At 70.0% G+C, this 20498-nt stretch overlaps 2 protein-coding genes across 3 annotated transcripts; one reads left to right on the forward strand and one right to left on the reverse strand.

Annotated features, from left to right (window-relative positions):
• Positions 1 to 336: 336 nt before the first annotated feature.
• Positions 337 to 7218, reverse strand: CACNB3 (calcium voltage-gated channel auxiliary subunit beta 3). Its single transcript, XM_032204765.1, is given in 15 exon segments — positions 337 to 1670; positions 1763 to 1912; positions 2024 to 2119; positions 2200 to 2351; positions 2432 to 2541; positions 2634 to 2692; positions 2878 to 2958; positions 3273 to 3292; positions 3405 to 3469; positions 3539 to 3612; positions 3614 to 3655; positions 3759 to 3881; positions 3966 to 4088; positions 6817 to 6909; positions 7105 to 7218. Coding segments are annotated over 15 exon segments (1545 nt in total). The 5' UTR covers positions 7147 to 7218; the 3' UTR covers positions 337 to 1355.
• Positions 7219 to 9714: 2496 nt separating this feature from the next.
• ADCY6 (adenylate cyclase 6) lies at positions 9715 to 20451 on the forward strand. 2 transcript variants are annotated; one of them, XM_032204787.1, is made up of 22 exons: positions 9715 to 9739; positions 10530 to 11373; positions 12624 to 12773; positions 12893 to 13014; positions 13101 to 13212; positions 13305 to 13432; positions 14109 to 14267; positions 14375 to 14516; positions 14595 to 14723; positions 15179 to 15204; positions 15310 to 15457; positions 15731 to 15828; positions 15912 to 15999; positions 16101 to 16217; positions 16304 to 16462; positions 17211 to 17386; positions 17485 to 17514; positions 18126 to 18255; positions 18346 to 18609; positions 19358 to 19562; positions 20086 to 20210; positions 20299 to 20451. In XM_032204787.1, the coding sequence occupies exons 2-22, from the start codon at positions 10531 to 10533 to the stop codon at positions 20428 to 20430; spliced, it is 3483 nt and encodes a 1160-aa protein (XP_032060678.1). In that variant the 5' UTR covers positions 9715 to 9739; position 10530; the 3' UTR covers positions 20431 to 20451. The 2 variants fall into 2 exon arrangements, with proteins under 2 accessions (XP_032060678.1, XP_032060677.1); XM_032204786.1 differs by lacking the exon at positions 9715 to 9739 and having other exon boundaries at positions 10169 to 11373.
• The last annotated feature ends 47 nt before the right edge of the window (positions 20452 to 20498 follow it).

The following is a 20498-nucleotide window of genomic DNA, read 5'->3' on the forward strand; positions in this document are numbered from 1 at the left end:
GGCTTTTTGGGGGCAGGTTCCTCCCTGCCCCCCTGTTCCCCAGGCAGGGTCGGGGCTGGGATCCTTGCGCTGGTTTGTAGCCGGGGCTGTCCCTGGAGCTGTGTTCCTTTCCTCCCTTTTTTAGCGAAACCTCCAAGCTGCGGGAATAAACCTGCAGCTGCGTTGCCAGACGTCGCCTCCCCGTGCTCTCTGTTCCTGTGGCACCTCCTCGTGTCCTCGCCGGCCTCTCCCTGCACCCTGAGGTGCTCGGAGGTGGCCGTGCCCCTAAAAGAAGAGCCTGGGAGCCGTCCCTCACCCACCCCCGGCTCCCCAACCGCCAGAAAACCGCCACACCGCTGCCTCCGAGCACGCTCGTGTTTCTGAAACAAGTTACAGGGCAATTCAGTGCTTTCTACAAAAAGAAATTATAACAAATCTGTGGCTCCCACCCCTTCCCCTCCGCCGGCTGGGGACGGCTCCCTGCGGGGGGAGCAGCCGCCGGCCGAGGGCCGTGGGCGCTGTATTTACAGGACGGCGGTGACGTGCGGGGACCGGGGGGGGTGGGGAGGGGGGGCAGCGAGTGCAGGCGGGGGGCAGCAGCCCCCTGTGGGGTCCAGCAGCCCCCCCATAGGGTCCAGCAGCCCCACAGGGGGTCCCTCTGTCCCCCTCTGTCCCCCCTGTCCCCGGGGGGAGGAAGCGGTTTGGCTACTGTGAACTGGGGGGGGGGCCGGGGGGGGGAAATTGGTGCAGAGCGAAGCAACTGGTGCGGCCCCCTCCTCCTGGGGGGGTCCCATGCAGGGGCAGGGGAGGGGACAGGCCCCGGGGGGGGGGGAGGTGAGCGCTGTCACTGTCCCCTACATCTTCAGGGCAGCGGGATGGGGGGGATGCTGCTTAAAACTGTGCCCCCCCCTCCCCCTTTTACCAAGCCTATGAGTCCTTTTTTTGGGGGGGGGGGCCCTCTGCTGATGGCGGCTGCCCTGCGGGGAATGATGCTGGGGGGGGGGGCCAGGCGGGGAAACTGAGGCAGGGAGAAGGCTTGTGGCTGCTCTTGGGTCACCAGGAGCCAGGGAGGGGGTTGTTTGTTTGTTTTTTTTTTTTGGGGGGGGGGGCCCTGGCATCCTGACCGCCGGCCCCCTCCTGTGCTTATTATGGCTGAAGACGGTGCCCGGGGCCAGGCGCCGGGAAGCTGCCGCTGCCGAGAGGAGTTCCCCGAGAGAAGGGGGGAAGATTGTCTGAGCACCCCCAGCGCGGGGCTGGGGTTGGGGTAAAAAAAAAAAAAAAAAAAGGGCGGCGAGGACCCAGGGAAGGGGCCCCCAACCCCTTTTCCCCTTTTTTTTTTTTTTTTTTTTTTCCCCTTCCCCTTTTGCCCACCCGCCCTAGTAGCTGTCCTTGGCCCAGGGCCGGCTGCGCTGCCAGTTCCTGTCGTGGTCGCGCTCGGGCGGGCGCTCCAGCAGGCGCTCCTGCGCGGCGGGGCCGGGGGGGCCGTGCAGCCCGCTGTTGTGATGCCGGTGGGGTTGGTAGAGGTCGGGGTAAGGCTCCCCGTACTCCTCTTCCTCCTCCAGGTGCCGGGAGCCGCGCTGCGAGGAGGCCGCCCAAGGTTTGGGCGAGGGCTCGCTGGCCTCGTCCGAGGGCATCAGGCTGTCGTGCTCCAGCGGCGAGTGCTCGCCCCGCTCCCCCAGCAGCTGCTGGCTCTGGGGGGGGGGGCACAAACGGGGCTGGGGGGGGGCGCCCCTTTCCTTTTAACCCCTTCGAGGGGTGTCTGGGGGGGTTGGTTTTTGGGTACCTGCAAGCCTGGGAGGCTGGTGGGCGAGGGCACGGCGTGCGGGGCGTGCGGCGGGTGGTGCGTGGCGCGCCAGTACACCTCCAGGTACTCGGCCAGGTGCTCGCAGGCGTCCTCCAGCTGGTTCTCATCCAGGATGACGTCGAAAAGCTCCTGGGGAAGGGCAGGAAGGGGGTGAGGGAGGGCACGGGGAGCCGCCCCCCCCCCCCCCAGGGTTTTATCCTGGGGTTTGGGAAGGGGTGGGGGGGGGAGCTGCGGGCTCACCGGGGGGCACTGCACCAGCTTGTCGGCTGCCATCATCTGCACGTTGAGGTGCTTCACCTGCGACTTGCCGCGGGATTTGATGAGCCGCTGCAGGACCTGGGGGGGGACACAGGAGGGTGATGGCAGCCTGGGGACGAGCTTGGACCCTTCCCCAGAGCCCCAGCCCCCCCCCTCACCTTGGGGGAGGACACCTTGACGTAGACGATGATGGGCGCCAGCGAGGTTTTGGCCAGCTGGGCCGGGTGGTTGATGGTGTCGGCGTCCAGCACCACCAGCTGCAGGGACTTGGCCAGCTCGAAGATGCGCTCGATCTCGCTCTGCACCTCGGCTTGGGGAGGGCCGGAGAAGACCTTTTAGGCCCACCATCCCCCAGGGGAGACCCCCCCCTCGATGCCCCTGGCCCCTCACCGATGCTGGAGCGGGTGGTGGAGCGCTCCAGGATGGCCTGCTTGCCCAGGTTGTTGAGGATGGAGCGCTTGGCCAAGGAGAGGTCGGCCGTGATGTGGGTGATGGAGATCCTGCGAGAGGGGGGGGCAGAGGCAGCGCTGGGGGGCCCGTGTGCGGCAGGGGAAGGGGTTGGGGGGGTCTGGGGGTCTGGGGGGGGGCTCACCTGCCGTCGAATCTGTGCTTGAGGAAGTCGAAGAGGGCTTTCTGCATCATGTCGGTGACCTGCGGCGGGGCGGCCGCGCGGTGAGCCGGTGGCAGATGGCAGCGGCGGGGAGGTGGCAGTCGTGCGGTGCCACCCCCCCCCCGGCAGCCCCGGCCCTGCCATCTGCCTGCCACCGGCACGGAGAAAATAGGGGGGGGGGGGGACAGGATGGGATGGGGTAGGACCCCCCCCCAAAAAATAATACCTCGTATCCTTTCAGCGAGGGTCCCACCAGCACCACCGGCCGCATGGAGGGGACCACGTCGTAGGGTGGGATGTGCTGCGTCTGCGGGGGGGGGGGGGCGTGGGGATGGGTCAGTGCTCTGTGATCCCACCCCCGGGGGGGTTTTGGGTGTTCTGACCCCCCCCCCAGCCCCAAAACCCTCCCACCCCCAGGGGGGTTTCAGTGAACCTGGGTGTCCTGACGCCCCCCAGCCCCAAAACCCTCTCACCCCCAAGGGGGATTTCAGTGAACGGGGGTGTCCTGACCCCCCCCCAGCCCAAAAACCAGCTGGGGAGAGGGTTGTAGCCCCCCCCCCAGCCCCAAACTCTGCCTGCGGCCCCCTCCCCATCTCCCCCAGCCCCCTCCTGGGGCCTCACCTGCTTCTGCTTCTGCTTGGCTTGGGGGGGGGGGGAGAGAAAAGACAGAGGTTGGTGACAACGCAGTGGACCCCCCCAGACCCCAAAATGTCCCCTGGACCCCCCCACGCCCCCCCCCCGACCTTCCCTTACCTAAGGAAGGGGGAGGTGATCGCCGGTTCCCGCTGTCGCCGAGGCCCAAGGCGTTGCCAGCTCTCCTGGGGCAGACAGGAGGTGAGTGGGGTCCGAGGGGGGGGGCAAGATGTTGGGGGGGGGCCGCTCCCTACCTGGCTTTCTGCTCCTGTTTGAGCCTCATGGCTTCCAGGCGCTGGGGGCTGGGGATGAAGGCGATGTCCCCCCCCCTCCTTCACTAGGCGCCCGATCCACCAGTCATTGCTGTATTTCTGAAAAGGTGGGGGGGGGGGGGGGAAGGAGAAAGGTTGGGGGGGGCCCTGATCCTGCTCCCCCCCCCCCAAAAAAAAAAAAAAAAAACGAACCCCTTCTCACCTCCTTGATGTGCAGGAAATCTTTGGCTTCGAAGTTGATGGCGGCTCCCTGCACCGGGCACTCCTCGTCCAGCGCCCCGCAGTAGCTGACATTGGTGCGCACGGCGAAGGCGACCGGCTTGTGCTGGGGAGGAAAAGGGGGGGGGGGGGCTCAGCGCCTTCCCCCCACCCCCAAAAAAAATAAAAATGAGCCCCCCCCGTCCCGTACCTTGGCCCTCTCGAGCTGCTGCTGGGCCTGGCTCTCCACCTCGCGCCGGGCGCTCTCGCGATCCTCCTCGAGGGACACGTCGGAGTCCAGGGACGGGCGGCTGGTGTAGGAGTCGGCCGAGCCCTGCGGGACGGGGCTGAGTGCTGGGGGGGCTGCGGGGACCCCCCCACAACGGGGTGGGGGTGTCCATGTCCCCCCCACCACCTCCCAGCAGGGCCAGCCCGGAAAAGGGGTCCCCGGTCCTCCCCATCCCGCTTTCGGCATCCCCGGTGCCACCAAACTGGGGGCCCGCGCGTGGCATCAGCTCCACGTGCTGGGGGGGGGGGAAAAACCTAGAGCCCCCCCCCCGTTATGGGATGTAGGGCAGAGCTGGGGGCTGTGGGACCCCATCCTGTGCCCCCCAACCACGCTGTGGCCCTGCCCAGATCCCCCCCCCCAGCCCCGTTCCCCATCCCCAACCCTGGGGTACCCAAGTGCGGGGCCTCGCTGCGGCCCCCCCCTTGGTTTTTCCCCCCCCCCGCCGGCAATTAGCGGCTGCCTGCTGCGCCCGGAACAGGCGCAGAAGCTGCAGTGAAATATTTATAGGTGCCTGGATGTGGCTGAGCCCCCCCCCCCCGCGGCCCCCCGCCCGCCCCCCCCCCCCCCCCCCCCGAGGAGCTCCGGGCCCTGGCGAGCTGAGCTCAGCAACGTGGCGCGCCCCCCCCCCCCCCCCACGCCCCCCACCCTGCGCATCTCAGCTTCGCTCATCCCCGGGGGGGTGGTGTTAGAGCCCCCCCCCCCCCCCAAACACAAGCAATATGGCTTTCCCAGCATGGCCCCCCCCCCAACATGGCCTCCCCAGCACGCCTCCCACCCCCCCCCCCCCCAGCATCTCAGCAGCCCCCCCTCAGCATCCCCAGCGCGGCGTCTCCATCACCGCCCCCCCCCCAAAAAAAAAAAAAACCCTCGGGGGGGGGGGGGTAAGCGGCCACGGAGGGGTTCGAGGGGGGGGCACCTGCCCCGTGGGGGGGTGGGGTGGGGGACAGCGGCGAGGAACAAAGAGCCGGAGGCGGGGGGGGGGGACACACACACGAGGGGCGACACAAGGCGAGGGGTGACAGCGGGCACGGCCCCCCCCCGCCGCGCACGGATTTCCCCCGGTCCCCACATCGCGATCACGGTGCCCCCCCCCCCGGTTTCCCCCCCCCTTCCCGGTACCGGGCCGGTACCTCGTTGAGCAGGAAGGTAGCGCTGGAGTCAGAAAACGACATAGACGGGGCGAGCCGAGCCGAGCCCCCCCCCCGCCCCCCCACCGCCGCCACCACCGCCACCACCCGGTTACCGGCACCGGCTCCGGTTCCGGCTGCGGCTCGGGCTCGCCTGGCCCTGCCCGCTCCGCTCCGCCGCCCCTCCCCGCCCCTCCCCGCCCCCCCCCCCCCCCCCCCCCCCCCCCCCCTCCCCAAACCTCCCCCCCCCCTCTCCGCCACCTCCCCGGGGCTCCCGGAGCCGCCGCCGCGCTCGGGGCCGCCCCCGCCGCACCGGGATGGGGATGGGGGAGATGAGGGGGGGGGGGGGGACACACCGGGGAGGGGGGCGGCTCCTTATTCCCCGAGGGGGGGGGGGGGGTTACGGACCCTCCCCGGTGTGCCCCCCCCCCCCCCACTATCCGCCGGGGGTCCCGAGCGGCTCCGGTGCTGAGCACCGGGACGGGGCTACCGGGGAGGGGGGGTCCCGGGGCAGCAGCGGCGGGGCCGTGATGGTCCCCCCACCCCCCCCGGAGCCCCCCTCGGCCGGTGGTACCGGGGGAGGGGGGGGCGGTGTTGGGGGGGGGCCCGTGGGTACCTCCATGCTCCGGTGCGGCGGCGGCGGCCCCGTCCTGCCCCGAGCCGGCAGCAGCCCCGTTCTGCGGGCCGAGCCCTGCGGCGGGGCCGGAGCCGCTCCCGCCCCCCCGCCGCGCCCCCCCCGCCCCCGAGGAGGGGGGCAGCTGCGGCTCCCGGGGGACCGGGCCGGCCCGCCCCGTTACAGCACGGCGGGACGGGTACCGGAGGCACCGGGCCGGCCCGAAACGGGGAGCCCTCGGGTGATGGGGGGGGTGTGGGGGGGGGACGGGTTCGGTCCCGGGGGGCACCGGTACCGGCCCCGGGGCAGCGGCGGGGCCGGGCCGGGCCCTCTCCGAGGTGCTGAAGGCACCGCAATGGGGTCGGGGATGGGGCGTACCGGGGGCTCCGGGAGTACCGGGAGGGGGGCAGGAAGCACCCTGCGGGGGTTACCGGGTGCTCCGACCACCCTGAGACCCCCCCCGGGCCGTCCCGCGCCCCCCATCCCCTCCCCGGTGCTCCCCGGTACCCCGGGCGGGGATGGGGAGGGGGCGCCCGGTACCGGGGCGAACCGGGACGGGAGCGGGACAAGCTACGGGAGCGGGGGATGGGGGCGGCCCGGGGACACCCCCCGGGATCCTGACGCTGCCTCAGTTTCCCCGGTGCCGCCCCCCACCCCCCCCCGGCGCCGCAGTGCCGGTGCCCGGCCCGGCCCTGACGCAGCACTCGCTATTTTTAGCCGCTGCGATGCCACCGGAGCCCGGTACCGGAGCCGGGCTCCGGTCCCGGGGCGAGAGGGGCATGAGGTTGAGCACCGGCCGGTCGGGTCCCCGCCGTACCGGGGGGGCGAGGATTTATTTTTTTTTTATGGGGGGGGGACACAAAAGGGAACCGGGCGCTCCCCCGGCCCGTGCCTTACTGCGGAGCCGCAGCGCCGCCGCCCCCGAGAGCGAGCCGGGGAGGGAGGAAAAGGGGAGGGGGGGGGGGGAAAACGGGGCTGGCGGGGCTGCCCCGCCCCGGTGCCGGTGCCGGTGCCGGTGCCGGTGCCCGCTCACCTGCCTGCGGAGGATGCTGGAGGTGGTGTCGGACGAGGTGCTGCCGTCCGAGCGCTTGAAGCGGCTCTTGCGCTTCGGCAGCCTCCGGGGGCTCTGCGAGGGGATGGGGATGGGGGGGGGGAGCGGCGGGGGCGGCCGGTGAGCACCGGGAGGCACGGCCCCCGCCGCTGCGGCGTTACCGGCAGCCCCCCCTCCCTCTTTCCCCCCTCCCTCCCCTAAAAGAACCGAATCGAACCGAGCCGAACCGAACCGGACCCTGGAGGACCGGGAAGGCTCCGGCTCGCTCACCTGGAAGGAACCGGGAGCTGCGGGCTGCGGCGGGCCGGACATCCCCGGCGGCACCCCCCCGGGATCCCGGCGGGGCCGCCCCGCACCGGACCGCGGCGCTCCGCCGGGAAGGGCCGCGCCGCCGCCGCCGCCACCGCCTCGCTCCGCATCACACGGGGCCGCCGGGGCGTCCCGGTCGTCCCCGCCCCCGCCTGCCCGCCCCCGCGCCCATCCCCGTGGCGTCCGGCTGCGCCCCCGGAGCTGGGCAGCCACCGGGCGGCGGCGGCGGCGGGGGGGGGGGGGGGGGGGGCACCGGGTTACGGCTCCTCCCCGCAGCCCCCGGTGCTGCCAGGCCCCGGTGCCGCCGCCGTACCCACGCGTGTCGGTGTCCGGACCCCCCCCCCCCACTCACACACACACACCCGGTTCTGTCCCCGTGTCCCCGCGTGGGGCCGTGCCCGGGGTTTGGGGTGCTCACACCGGGTCCCCCCCCCCCCCACCAAAAAAATATTCCCGGTGTCCCCGGGGCTGGCCCCATCCTGCCCGGCCCCGCGGTGCTGCGGCATCGCCGCGAAGCCGCCCGCGATCGATGGAGGCGGCGCCGGGGCTGCTGCGGCCCCCGGGGGGGGGGGTGGGAGGGAGGGAGGGGGGCAGCGGGGCGGGGACCGGCCCCAGCGGTCCCGGGGGGGGGGTCGGGATCCGGCCCGGGGAGGAGCAGAGTGGGCAGGGGCAGGCCCGGGGAGCTCCGGCACGGCCGAGGTTTGGGGTGGGGAGTGCCAACAGGGGCAGGATGCGGCCCGGGGAGATCCAGCGGGGTCAGGATCTGGCCCAGGGATCCCCAACAGGGTCAGGATCTGGCCCAGGAAGCCCCAGTAGGGTCAGGATCCGGCCCCAAGAGCTCCAGCAGGGACAGGATCCAGCCCAGGGGTCCCCAGTAGGGTCAGGATCTGGCCCGGGGAGCCCCAGCAAAGGTCGGGATCTGGCCCAGGGAGCTCCATCAGGGTCAGGATCCAGCCCAAGAAGCCCCAGTAGGGTCAGGATCTGGCCCGGGGAGCCCTAGTAGGGTCAGGATCTGATCTGGGGATCCCCAGCAGGGTCAGGATCCAGCCCCAAGAGCCACAGCACAGTCAGGATCTGGTCCAAGTGAGCCCTGCTGTGGCTGGGATCCAGCCCAGGGGTACCCAGCAGGGTCAGGATCCGATCTGGGGATCCCCAACAGGGTCAGGATCCAGCCCAAGGGTTCCCATCAGGGTCAGGATCAGGTCTGGGGATCCCCATCAGGGTCAGGATCCGGCCGGGGGCAGGACGGTGCCGTTGGGTGCCAACACCCAGGGGGGTGCAAGCGGCCTCCCTGGGACCAGGCCCCCCCCAGGTCCCCGGGTGCCCCCAGCCCTGTCCCTGTGCCGGGTGCTGGTGGCCCCACGGGGACACGAGTGGCACTGCCACCCCCCCCTTCCCCCCCCCAGCCCGGCAGCACTTCCTCACGGGGCCGCGGGGACACGGGGACAGCGGCGGCGCTGGTAATTAATGATTAATCTGCGTTCCCCGGGGCCCAGCGCTGCTGCGGGGGGGGGATGGGGGGGTGCTGCTGTTAAGGGGGGGGTTGCACGACCCTTTCCTGGCCCCCGGGATAATTTGGGGGGGGCAGGAGGCCCGGGGCTGGACCCCTCCTGGGGCTGTGGGTGCCCCAAAGCCTGATCCGTGCCCCCCTGGAACTGGGGAGGGGGCAGCATGGGGGGGTGCCCTGCGCCCATAGGTGCTGGTGGGGGTGTGCGTGAACAAATGGGGGGGGGGGGCACGAACGAGGGGGTGTGCAAAGGGGTGTGTGCATGCTGAGGGTGCTTGTGCAAGGGGGTGAGCGTGCAAGGGGGTGCGCGCGCTGGGGGGGGCATCCGGGGTGCGTGGGTGCGGAGGGGGGGGGGTGCGCGTGTGCAAGGTCTGCGTGTGCAAGGCGATGCGCGTGCAAGAGGGGCCGAGCGCGCGTGCAAGGGTGCACGAGCGCGTGCGTGCGCGTGCAAGGGGGCGCGGGGATGCGCGCGGGGGGGGGGGGTGCGCGCGCGCGCGCGCCTGTGCGAGTGAGGGGCTGAGTGTGCAAGGGGCACGCACCGGGAGGGGGGTACGGGGGTGTGTGTGTGTGGGGGGGGGGGGGGTGCGCGTGCCCGCGCGTGTGCGGGGACACGGCCGCGCGTGTCCCCGTTGTCCCCGCCATGTCGGTGCAGGCCGGCGGCGCGTGTGGCCGTGTCTGCGCGGCCCCGGGGGTACCGGGCCGCCCGTGCCCGCGCGCGCGCCCGCCGCCCCCGCGCGCCGCCCGCGCCTCCCCCGCCGCACCGGGCCGTACCGGGCCGTACCGGGCCGTACCGGACCGCCGCCTCTGCGCCTTTAAGACCGCCGGCCGGGAGCGCCCGGGAGCGGATCCGGCCGGGGGGGCGGGCACCGGCCGGGGCGGGCCGGGGCTGCGGCCGGGACCGCGACCGGGGCCGGTACCGGGGGCCCGGCCTGGGCGCGGGATGGGGCGGCGGGGGCGCAGCGCGGCCGCCGTGTAAGAACGGGCGGCGGCGGCGGGGTCGGACCGGAGCCATACCGGGACCGGACCGGGACCGGACCGGGGCGCGGGGCCCCGCGGGCGGTGGCGGCGGCGGCGGCGGCGGACACGGAGGTGAGCGGGGCCGGACCGGGCGCACAGGGCGCGGCGACCGGAGAGGGGGGACCCCCGGGGTACCGGGGCGGGGATCCGGGGCGGTGGCGGCGGAGACCGTGCCCGGGGCCGGGGCGCGCCCGGTGCGGCGGAGCGAGGGCCCCCGGGGCAGCGGGGGCTGAGCGGCCCCGAGGGCGCGGGGCGGTGCTCGGGGCTCCGGGAGGTGCCGGTGCCGGTGCCGGTGCAGCGGGGGCTCCTCGGGGCTCCCCGGGGTGGGAGGCGGACGAAGGGCGCTGGCGGGGCCCGAGGCGTCCCGGGGTGCGGCGGCCGGGCCCGGGGGGGGTCCCCGCGGCCGTGCCCGGTGCAGGGGAGGAGGGAGGCGGCCGCCGGCTCCGGGGCCCGGCCCTTCCCGGCGGCCGTTCCCTTTGGTTGCGCACCCCGGGGCTGGGACCGGCTGCCACATCCCGGGTTGGGCCCCGGTGCCCCGGGGAGCCGTTTGGCCGCCGTTCAAGACAAACAGGGCCGGGACGCCCGGGGACGGTTCCAGTTTCGCCGCAGGTCACTGCGCCAGGGAGGCCGCGGCGGGGCCCAGCCTCGGCACCCGCCACCGGGCACCTGCCACCGGCACGGGCACGGCACCCGCGGGGCTGGAGGGAGAGCCGGTGCCACGGTGCCGTGGGCTCCAGCTCCCCGGGGAGGGCCGGGTCGGGACGGAGGGGGGTCCGCTCGGTGCTTCCCGGAGGTAGCGGTCGGGGGTCCCGGAGGCAACGGGCCCCCGGTTTGGGTGCTGACCCCCGGGCGGTGCCCGCAGCATGTCGTGGTTCAGCGGCATCCTGGTGCCCAAGGTGGATGAGAGGAAGACGGCATGGGGGGAGCGCAACGGCAAGAAGGGCAAGCGCCCGCGTGCCGCCCTCTGCGGCCCCCGCTACATGAGCTGCCTGCAGGACCCTGAGATGGAACGGGGCGCGGGACCCCCCCGGGCCACCCCGGGGCTGCGCTGCACCTGGCAGGAGGACCACTACGGCAAGAAGGGGCCGGCGGGGGACCCGGGGCTCAAATCGGGGGACCTGGGCTTGGAGGACAGCGAGGCCAAAGCGCCCAAGGGGGCCGGGGGCCGCGGCGAGCGGCTGTCGGCCGGCGAGTGCTGGCGGCGTTTGCTGCAGGTCTTCCGCTCCAAACGCTTCCAGTCGGCCAAGCTGGAGCGGCTCTACCAGCGCTACTTCTTCCAGATGAACCAGAGCAGCCTGACGGTGCTGATGGGGGTGCTGGTGCTGGTCTGCGGGGTGATGCTCCTCTTCCACTGCCTGCCCGGCGCCCCGCACGTGCCGGCGGCCGCCTCGCTGGCGGGCGCCACGGGGCTCTTCCTGCTCCTGATGGTGCTGTGCAGCCGCAGCGCCTTCCCCCAGGACTACATGTGGGTGGTGAGCTACGTGGTGCTGGGGCTGCTGGCCGGGGTGCAGGCGCTGGGCACGGTGGCCGCGGCGCCCCGCAGCGCGGCCGAGGGCGTCTGGTGGAGCGTCTTCTTCATCTACATCACCTACACCCTGCTGCCCGTGCGGATGCGGGCGGCCGTGCTGGCCGGGGCGCTGCTCTCCGCCCTGCACCTCGCCATCGCCTGGCACCGCAACGCCGCCGACCCCTTCCTCTGGAAGCAGGTAGGACCCTCTCGGGACTGGGGGGGGTGTTGGTGGCACAGGGCTGGGGGCGGTATTTGGGGAAGGGGGACCCCCCAGTTCTCCCCCAGTTCTCCCCCAGTTCTGCCCCTGTTGTGTTGGAGTCACCCCCTGGTTGCCAAATTGGCTTTTTTGCCCCTTCTGTGCCTGGAAGGTTCTGGATGCCCACTGGGGGGGTGAGGGGGGGGGTCTGTGGGTGCTGCTGGCGGCACGGCTGGGGTCGCCCCCTCCTCCCCGCACTGGGGCCGCGCACAAACCCTCCATTGTGGGCCGTGCCGGGGCGGGGGCACCCACAAAGCCCCCGTTGTGGGGCTGGCGGAAACCCCCGGGGGAAGGCACGGGGCCAGAGAGCTTGGGGGGGTGGGGGCCCCATGGGGGTCTCCAAAGAGGGCACCGTCCCCCATTCTGCCCCCCAGGGCCAGGGGCATGAAGGGGGGGGCACAGGGGCTGCGTTGGCCCTGGGGCTGTGCGTTCCCAGGCCCTGGCTGTGCTTTTTCCCCCCCCAGCTTGTGGCTGTCACCCTCGCCCTGCCTGGCCGGGGTGGGGGCCACGTGCCGTCCCCATGGGGCCGGGGCAGGGAAGGGCGATGCTGGAGCCAATTCGGGTCAGGGGGCACGGGAGGGGACATCCCCCCCCCACCACTACCTCCTTTTCAAGGGGATGACCCCGCGTGGCAGGCAGTGGGGATGGGATGCGGTGGGAGCACCCCCCCCCCCAACCCCCCCCAAGCCCTATAAATAGCCCTGGCCCTGGTCCCAGGGGATGGGGACGGGGAGGGGGGAAACCGCAGCGCTCCCGCTGCAGCCATCTCCGCTTCCCGGCCCTCCCCCGGCTTCCTCCGCTTCCCGAGGGCCCGCGGGGCCTGGCTGCAGCCCCGTGCCCCCCCAAAAAACCTGCCCTGGGTCCCTGCCCCCCCAGGTCCCCCCCCATCCCTTGATTCCCCGTGTTCCCCTTGCACCAGATCCCCTGGCTCCCCACGTTCACCTCATCCCCCTGGGCCATATTTTCCCCCATCCCCTTGCCCCGTGCCCCCCTCACCCCAATTCCTTGAGCCCCCACGTCCCCCTTGCAGCCCCCCCACCCCGGTCCTATCGGCAGCTCCCCTCCGTGCTCTAGAGCCGGGATTTTGGGGTGAGCTGGGGGGTTTTGGGGGGGGGGGGGTATGGTGCTGGTGGTGTGGGGTTTGGTTTGGGGGTCCTCGGTGGCCGCGCTGAGCCCCCCGTTGTCACCAGCTGAGCGCCAACGCCCTGATCTTCCTGTGCACCAACGTGGTGGGGGTCTGCACCCACTACCCCGCCGAGGTCTCGCAGCGCCAGGCCTTCCAGGAGACCCGCGGCTACATCCAGGCACGGCTGCACCTCCAGCGGGAGAACCGGCAGCAGGTGGGACGGGGCTGGGGACACCGCGAGAGCCTTGGGGAGGGGGTCCCGGGGACAACGGGGACCCCGGGGTGGCGGTGGAAGGGGTGACCCAGGGGCTGACGGGGTGGCGGTGGGCGCAGGAGCGCCTGCTGCTCTCGGTGCTGCCCCAGCACGTGGCCATGGAGATGAAGGAGGACATCAACACCAAGAAGGAGGACATGATGTTCCACAAGATCTACATCCAGAAGCACGACAACGTCAGGTACCCGGGGGGGTGTGGGTGAGGTTTCGGGGGGCTTGGTGTCCCCCTCCCCGGCCATTTCCAGCCCGTGCCCTTCCTCCCGGCAGCATCCTCTTCGCGGACATCGAGGGCTTCACCAGCCTGGCGTCGCAGTGCACGGCGCAGGAGCTGGTGATGACGCTCAACGAGCTCTTCGCGCGCTTCGACAAGCTGGCGGCGGTGAGCGGTGAGCCGGGGTAGGGGGTTCGGGGGTCCGGACCCCCCCGTCCTGACCTGCCCGGCCTCTCTGCTGTCCCTTTTACCCCTCCCAGGAGAACCACTGCCTGCGCATCAAGATCCTGGGGGACTGCTACTACTGCGTGTCGGGGCTGCCGGAGGCGCGCGGGGACCACGCGCACTGCTGCGTGGAGATGGGGGTCGACATGATCGAGGCCATCTCGTGAGTGGGGTGGGCACGGTGCCACCGAGACCCCAGGGGGCTGTGCCCGTCGCTGGTGCTGGCATGTCCCCAGTGCCACCGGAGTCCCAAGGGGGGGCTCTGTGCCTGTTCCTAGTGCCATATGTCCCCGGTGCCACTAAGACCATGCGTGTCCCCAAAGCTGGCATGTCCCTGGTGCCACTGAGACCCCAGGGGCTGTGCCTATCACTGGTCCTGGCATGTCCCCAATGCCATCTGAATCCCAAGGGGGGACATTGTGCCTGTCCCTAGTGCCTGCGTGTCCCCAGTGCCACCTCAAGCCCACCGAGACCCCTCATGTCCCCGAAGCCGGCACATCCCCAGTGCCACTGAGACCCCAGGGGCTGTGCCTGTCTCTGGTCCTGGCACATCCCCAGTGCCACCAGAGTCCCAAGGGGGGGCTCTGTGCCTGTCCCTTGTGCCTGCATGTCCCCGGTGCCACCTCAACCCCACCTCAACCCCTCATGTCCCTAAAACTGGCACATCCCCAGTGCCACCACGATCCCTGGTGCGCGTCCCCAGCCCTGTTTTACGCACGTCCCCGGTGCTGCTGCGCCCCTGGCTGCGTGGACACGGGGACACGACCGTCCCCGGTGCCCACGGGGGTGGTCGTGGCCGCCGGGTGACGCGGTGCCGGGGGGGGGGGGACCGTCCGCAGGCTGGTGCGTGAGGTGACGGGGGTGAACGTCAACATGCGCGTGGGCATCCACAGCGGGCGCGTGCACTGCGGGGTCCTGGGGCTGCGCAAGTGGCAGTTCGACGTCTGGTCCAACGACGTGACCCTGGCCAACCACATGGAGGCGGGGGGCAAAGCCGGGTGAGCCGGGCAAGGGCGAGAAGGGGCTGGAAAGGGGGGTCCAGGATTATGGGGCTGGTGGCAGCAGGGCTCAGTGCCTTTTTTCTCTCCGTCCTGGACCCCTGCAGGCGCATCCACATCACCTGGGCCACGCTGCAGTACCTGAACGGGGACTACGAGGTGGAGCCGGGCCACGGCGGCGAGCGCAACGCCTACCTCAAGGAGCACAACATCGAGACCTTCCTCATCGTGGGCTGCAGCCAGAAGCGCGTGAGTCAGGGGGCTGGCGAGGTGGGGGGGGACGGGGATGGATGCGTGGGCCCCCCTCACTGCCTCGTCGCCCCGCAGAAGGAGGAGAAAGCCATCCTGGCCAAGCTGCAGCGCGCTCGGGCCAACTCGACGGAGGGGCTGGTGCCACGCTGGGTGCCTGAGCGCTCCTTCTCCCGCACCAAGGACTCCAAGGCCTTCCGGCAGATGGTGAGCGGCCCCCGGGGGGTTTGGGGGGGGGGGCACTGGGTATGGGTCCCCCCCCGCGCCGTGGCCGTATCAGCCCCCTGACACCTTCCTGTGGCTTCCCCATCTGCGCCCGCAGCACTTTGCTGCTTCCTCCTCCTGGCCACAGCCGGGATTCCCTCAGTGTGTCCCCCCCCCCACATCCTCACTGGGGGCAGGACCCCCTCATCCTGCCCTTACGGACCCTTGGGACCCCCCCAGTTTTTGCCAGGCTTTGGGGACCCTTGGGGACGTCCCCAGGCCTTGTCACTCTTGTGACTCTGTCCCCTGTTCTTGCTGGTGACTTTGGGGATGCCCCACGTCCCCCCCCCAGGGTCACCCTGGGGGTTTTTCCCCCATCCTCACCAGCCCTGGGACCCCCCCCCAATCCCTGCCAGTGCCCCTGATGCCCCCCCCTCACCTCCCTTGTGTCTCCCCAGGGCATCGATGACTCCAGCAAGGACAAGTAAGTGTCCCCAAAGCTCAGTGCTCGGCATTTTGGGAAGGGAGCCGAGCCTGGGGGGGGGGGGGGGGCACAAAGAGCCTTGACCCCCCCCTTGCCGTGCCCCAGCCGCGGTGCCCAGGAGGCCCTCAACCCCGAGGACGAGGTGGACGAGTTCCTGAGCCGGGCCATCGACGCGCGCAGCATCGACCAGCTCCGCAAGGACCACGTCAAGAAGTTCCTGCTCACCTTCCAGACGCCCGATCTGGAGAAGAAGGTGGGGACCCCATTGCCCCCCCCATTCCCCCCCCCCCCTCCCCTTTATCCTAACCCTATTGTCCCCTTGGTCCCCTCCATCCCCTTGGGTCACCTTCGTCCTGGCCCCGTGGTCCCCTCCAGCCCAGCCTGGGGGCCCCTGGCCCCTCTCCATCCTTTTTGGGGCCCCTCTCCATGCTTTTTGGGAGCCCCCTCTGTCCTTTTATGGGATTTCCATCCCATCCCAACCCCGTGGTCCCCCCCCCATCCCAGCTCACCCTCCTCCTCCCCGCAGTACTCCAAGAAGGTGGACGACCGCTTCGGTGGCTACGTGGCCTGCACCCTGCTCGTCTTCTGCTTCATCTGCTGCCTCCAGTTCTTGGTGTTTCCCCCGTGAGTGCCACGACCCCGCTGCCCCCATTTTTTCCCCCCCCCCCATCGCCCCCACCACCTCTCACGGCCGCCTCTCCCCGCAGCTCCCCGCTGATGCTCGGCGTCTACGTCGGCATCTTCGTCCTCCTCTCCGCCATCCTCTTCGTCTGCGCCGTCTACTCCTGCGTTGCTGTGAGTAGCGAGTGGGTGGGCAGCTCGCGGGGGGGGGGCCCGGTGGTGCCTGACAGGTTTTTTTTTACTTTATTTTTATTTTTTTTTTACCCCCCCTCCAGCTCTTCCCCGCCGCCCTGCAGCGTCTCTCGCGGGCCATCGTCCGCTCCCGCGCCCGCAGCACCGCCATCGCCGTCTTCACCGTCCTCCTTGTCTTCGTCGCCGCCTTCGTCAACATGGTGAGGGCTCGGGGACGGGATTCGGGGTTGGGACACGTGGTGGGGGGGCTCGGGGCTCACCCCCTGCCTCCCCCCATCCTTCCCAGTTCGCCTGCAGCCGGGTTCCCCTGCGGGACTGCGCCGCCCGCGAGCTCAACATCACCCCCGCGGCGGTGGGGCCGTGCCAGCTCCGTGCCCTCAACCTCTCGCTGGGGACCCCCCCGGGGCCGTGCCGCCCCCACGGGCTGGCCTGCGACTTCCCCGAGGTGAGCGGTTGTGGGGTGCTGGGATGGGGTCACCCCCCCCCCCCCGGGCACGGGATCCCGTTGGGGTGCTGGTTTAGGGCAGCGAGCGGGGGCCCTCGAGGGTGCCGGGTGCTGGTGTGGGGTCCTGAAGGTGTAGGGACCCCAAGGGTGCTGGTATGGGGTTTCTGAGGGTGTAGGGTGCTGGCACGGGTGCAAAGTCCTTGGGGTGTGTTGGTGGGGGGGGGGCTGAGTGAGTAGGGTTCCCCCCCCCAGGGTCCTTCCTATGTCCCAAGGGTGCTGGCACAGGGGTGCAGGGTGTCACCATGAGGTCCCCAAGGGTGCTGTCACGGGGTCCTTGAGGTTATAGGGTGCTGGCATCCACCCCTATGGGTGCGAGGTCCTACATGGTGTTGGCATGGGGTCCTTGTGTGTGCAGGGTGCTGGCACGAGGTCCCACAGGTCCCATGTCCCCAAGGGTGCTGGCACGGGGTCCTTGAGGTTTTAGGGTGCTGGCATCAGCCCCTATGGGTGCAAGGTCCTGCATGGTGCTGTATGGGGTCCCCATGGGTGCCATGTCCCCAAGGGTGCTGGCACGGGGTCCTTGAGCTTATAGGGTGCTGGCATCAGCCTTTATGGGTGCGAAGTCCTGCACCCCACAGGTGCCAGGTCCCTGCAGTTGCGGGATGGGGTGGGGGTGCCCACGGGTGCCACCGCAGCCCCGCGCACCCCCCTACCCGCGTGTCCCGTGTCCCCCCCCTTTCTCCCGCAGTACTTCACCTACAGCGTGCTGCTCAGCCTGCTGGCCTGCTCCGTCTTCCTGCACATCAGCAGCATCGGGAAGCTGCTGCTGATGGTGGCCATCGAGGCCACCTACCTGGTGCTGGTGGAGGGTCCCCAGGCCGCCCTCTTCGACAACGCCGACCTGCTGGTGGTGGCCAATGCGCTGTGAGTGCCCTCCCCAGCCCACCCCGGGGGTCCCGTGTTCCCCCCCGGTTCGGGGTCCTCACCCCGCTGACCCGATCGCCCCTCTGTCCTCCCCGCAGGCCCTTCTTCAACGTGACCCAAGGCGAATGGTGAGGGGGGAACTGGGGGAACTGGGAGCAGTGGGGTGCTGGGAGGGGAGCGGGGAGGCAGCGGGAGGGACCCCTGGGGGGCTGTGCTGGGAGGGAGGGAGTGTTTTTGGGGTCTTTGTGTGTCCCTTTGGGGTCTTTGTGTGTTCCTTTAGGGTCTCCGTGTGTCCATTTAGGGTCTCCGTATGTCCTTTTGAGGTTTTTGTGTGTCCCTTTGGGGTCTTCCTGTGTCCCTTGGGGGTCTTTGTGTGTTCCTTTGGGGTCTCCACATGGCACAGGGGCATCTTTGGGGCTCTGGGCACATCTTTTGGGGGCTTACTGGGGGCTCGGGGAGCTTTTTTGGGCTTTGGGTTCACCTTCGGGGACGCCTCGGGTCTGGTTACATCTTTAGGGGTGCATCTTTTGGGATGTGGGTGCATTTGGGGGGGGTCTGGATGCATTTGGGGGGGGTCTGGATGCATCACTATGCTCCTGTTGGGGTACAACCTTGGGGTCCGGTGCCTGCTGCCGTGTCCCCATCCCCACAGCGGGGCCCAGAGGCTGCACCCCCAAGCCCCCCTACCCCACGCCGGGGGTCGTGGTGTGCTCAGCCTTGGGGGGGGCTCCTTCCACAGCCCGGCAGAGGGCAAGGTGGCCCTGCGCTACGTCACCCCCGTCGTCCTGGCCGTCTTCGCCCTGGCTCTGTACCTGCACGCGCAGCAGGTCGAGTCCACCGCCCGCCTCGATTTCCTCTGGAAGCTGCAGGTACCGAGGCGGGGGGGGGGAGACAAAAAACCAGGCACGGGGACCCCCCGCATCTCTCCGGCGTGGCTCCAAGGGGTGTCGTGGCCGCAGGCGACGAGCGAGAAGGAGGAGATGGAGGAGCTGCAGGCCTACAACCGGCGGCTGCTGCACAACATCCTGCCCAAGGACGTGGCGGCGCATTTCCTGGCCCGCGAGCGGCGCAACGACGAGCTCTACTACCAGTCGTGCGAGTGCGTGGCCGTCATGTTCGCCTCCATCAGCAACTTCTCCGAGTTCTACGTCGAGCTGGAGGCCAACAACGAGGGCGTCGAGTGCCTGCGGCTGCTCAACGAGATCATCGCCGACTTCGACGAGGTTGGCCGCGGGGCGCATGGCAGGCCGCGGAGGGGGCGCGGGGGGATGAACCCCAGGGGGGTGAGGTGTGGGGGGACTACTTGGGGTCTCCTCAGGACTCCTTGGGACTCCTTGGGACTTCTTGGTTCCCCTTAGGGACTCCTTGGTAACTTTTGGGGACCCCTTGGGGAGTCCTTGGGTCCTCTTGGGTCCTCTTGGAGACTCCTTGGGGACTCTTGGGTCCCTCTTGTGTCCTCTTGGGGTCTCCTTGGGTCTCCTTGGGACTCTTTGGCTCCCCTTGGGCACTCCTTGGTGACTTTTGGGGTCCTCCTTGGGTCATCTTGGGGAACTCCTTGGGGACATTTGGGGACCCTTTGGGTTCTCCTTGGGGACTCCTTGGGGACTTTTGGGGACTCCTGGGGTCCCCTTGGCTCCCCTTTGGGGACTCTTGGAGACTTGTGGGGTCCTCTTGGGGTCCCCTTTGGGGACTTTTGGAGACCCTTGTGTCCTCCTGGGGACTCCTTGGGGTCTTCTTGGGTCCTCTTGGGGACTCTTGGGGTCCCTCTGGGGACTTTTGGGTCTTTTGGGCACCCTTGGAGACCCTTGGGGACCCATGGGGACGGGGGGAGGCTGTGGAGCAACACACGAAGGAGGCCGAGGAGCACAGGGCCGGGCCACGTAGACCCCAGCGGGGCGGTGACGGAGCGCTGCGGGTGCTCGGTGGTTGGGGGGGGGGAAGGCACAAAACCGGTGCTGTGTCCCCCCCCAGATCATCAGCGAGCAGAAATACCGGCAGCTGGAGAAGATCAAGACGATCGGCAGCACCTACATGGCGGCCTCGGGCCTCAACGCCGCCACCTACGACCGCGAAGGCCGCAGCCACATCGCGGCGCTGGCCGACTACGCCATGCACCTGATGGAGCAGATGAAGTACATCAACGAGCACTCCTTCAACAACTTCCAGATGAAGATTGGTGAGCGGGCCCCCCCTGTGACCCCCCCCAGACCCCGTTTCCCCCTTTTAGGCTGTCCCTTTTCCCCTCTTTGCCCCAATTTTCCCCTTTCCTCTCTCCCCTTTTTGCTGCTGCCCCCATTTTCCCTTTCCTGGCCCTTTTCCTTTTCCCCTTTTTTGCCCCCCCTTCCCCTTTTTTGCCCCCCCCCTTCCCCTTTTTGGCCCCTTTTTCTCCTTTCCCCTTCTTGCTCCCCCATTTTTCCTTCTTTGCCCCCATTTTCCCCTCTTTGCCCCCCCCTTTCCCCTTCTTGCTCCCTCCATCCCCCTCTTTGCCCCCCCCATTTTTTCCCCATCCCTTTTTCCCTTTTTTTGACCCCCTTTTTACCCCCCTTTCCCCTTTTCATCCTCCCCCTTCCCCCCCTCCCCACCCCATTGCTTCTACGTCTGTCTGTGTCTGCGTGTGTTGCAGGGGGGGTATCCTTGACACTCTACCTCCCCCCCCACCCCTGTTTTGTCCCCCCTTGTCCCTCCTTGTCCCCCCCCAGGCCTGAACATGGGCCCGGTGGTGGCGGGGGTGATCGGGGCGCGTAAACCCCAATACGACATTTGGGGCAACACCGTCAACGTCTCCAGCCGCATGGACAGCACCGGCGTCCCCGACCGCATCCAGGTCAGCCAGGACCCGGGGGGGGGGGGGACACGGACATTTTCCAGCCCCCCCCAAACTCCCTTTACTCACTTTTTTGCCCCCCCCCCAGGTGACCACGGACCTCTACCAGGTGCTGGCGGCCAAGGGCTACTCGCTGGAGTGCCGGGGGCTGGTGAAGGTCAAGGGCAAGGGGGAGATGACCACCTATTTCCTCAACGCTGGCCCTGGGGGGGGCAGTTAGGGCCCCCCCCCCCCCCCCCCGACCCCCTCCCTTTCAGCCTGCTCCGGGCAAAAAAAAAAAAAAAAAAA

The sequence above is a fragment of the Aythya fuligula genome, chromosome 29 (genome assembly GCF_009819795.1).
Source record: "Aythya fuligula isolate bAytFul2 chromosome 29, bAytFul2.pri, whole genome shotgun sequence".
NCBI classification, from domain to species: Eukaryota; Metazoa; Chordata; class Aves; order Anseriformes; family Anatidae; genus Aythya; species Aythya fuligula.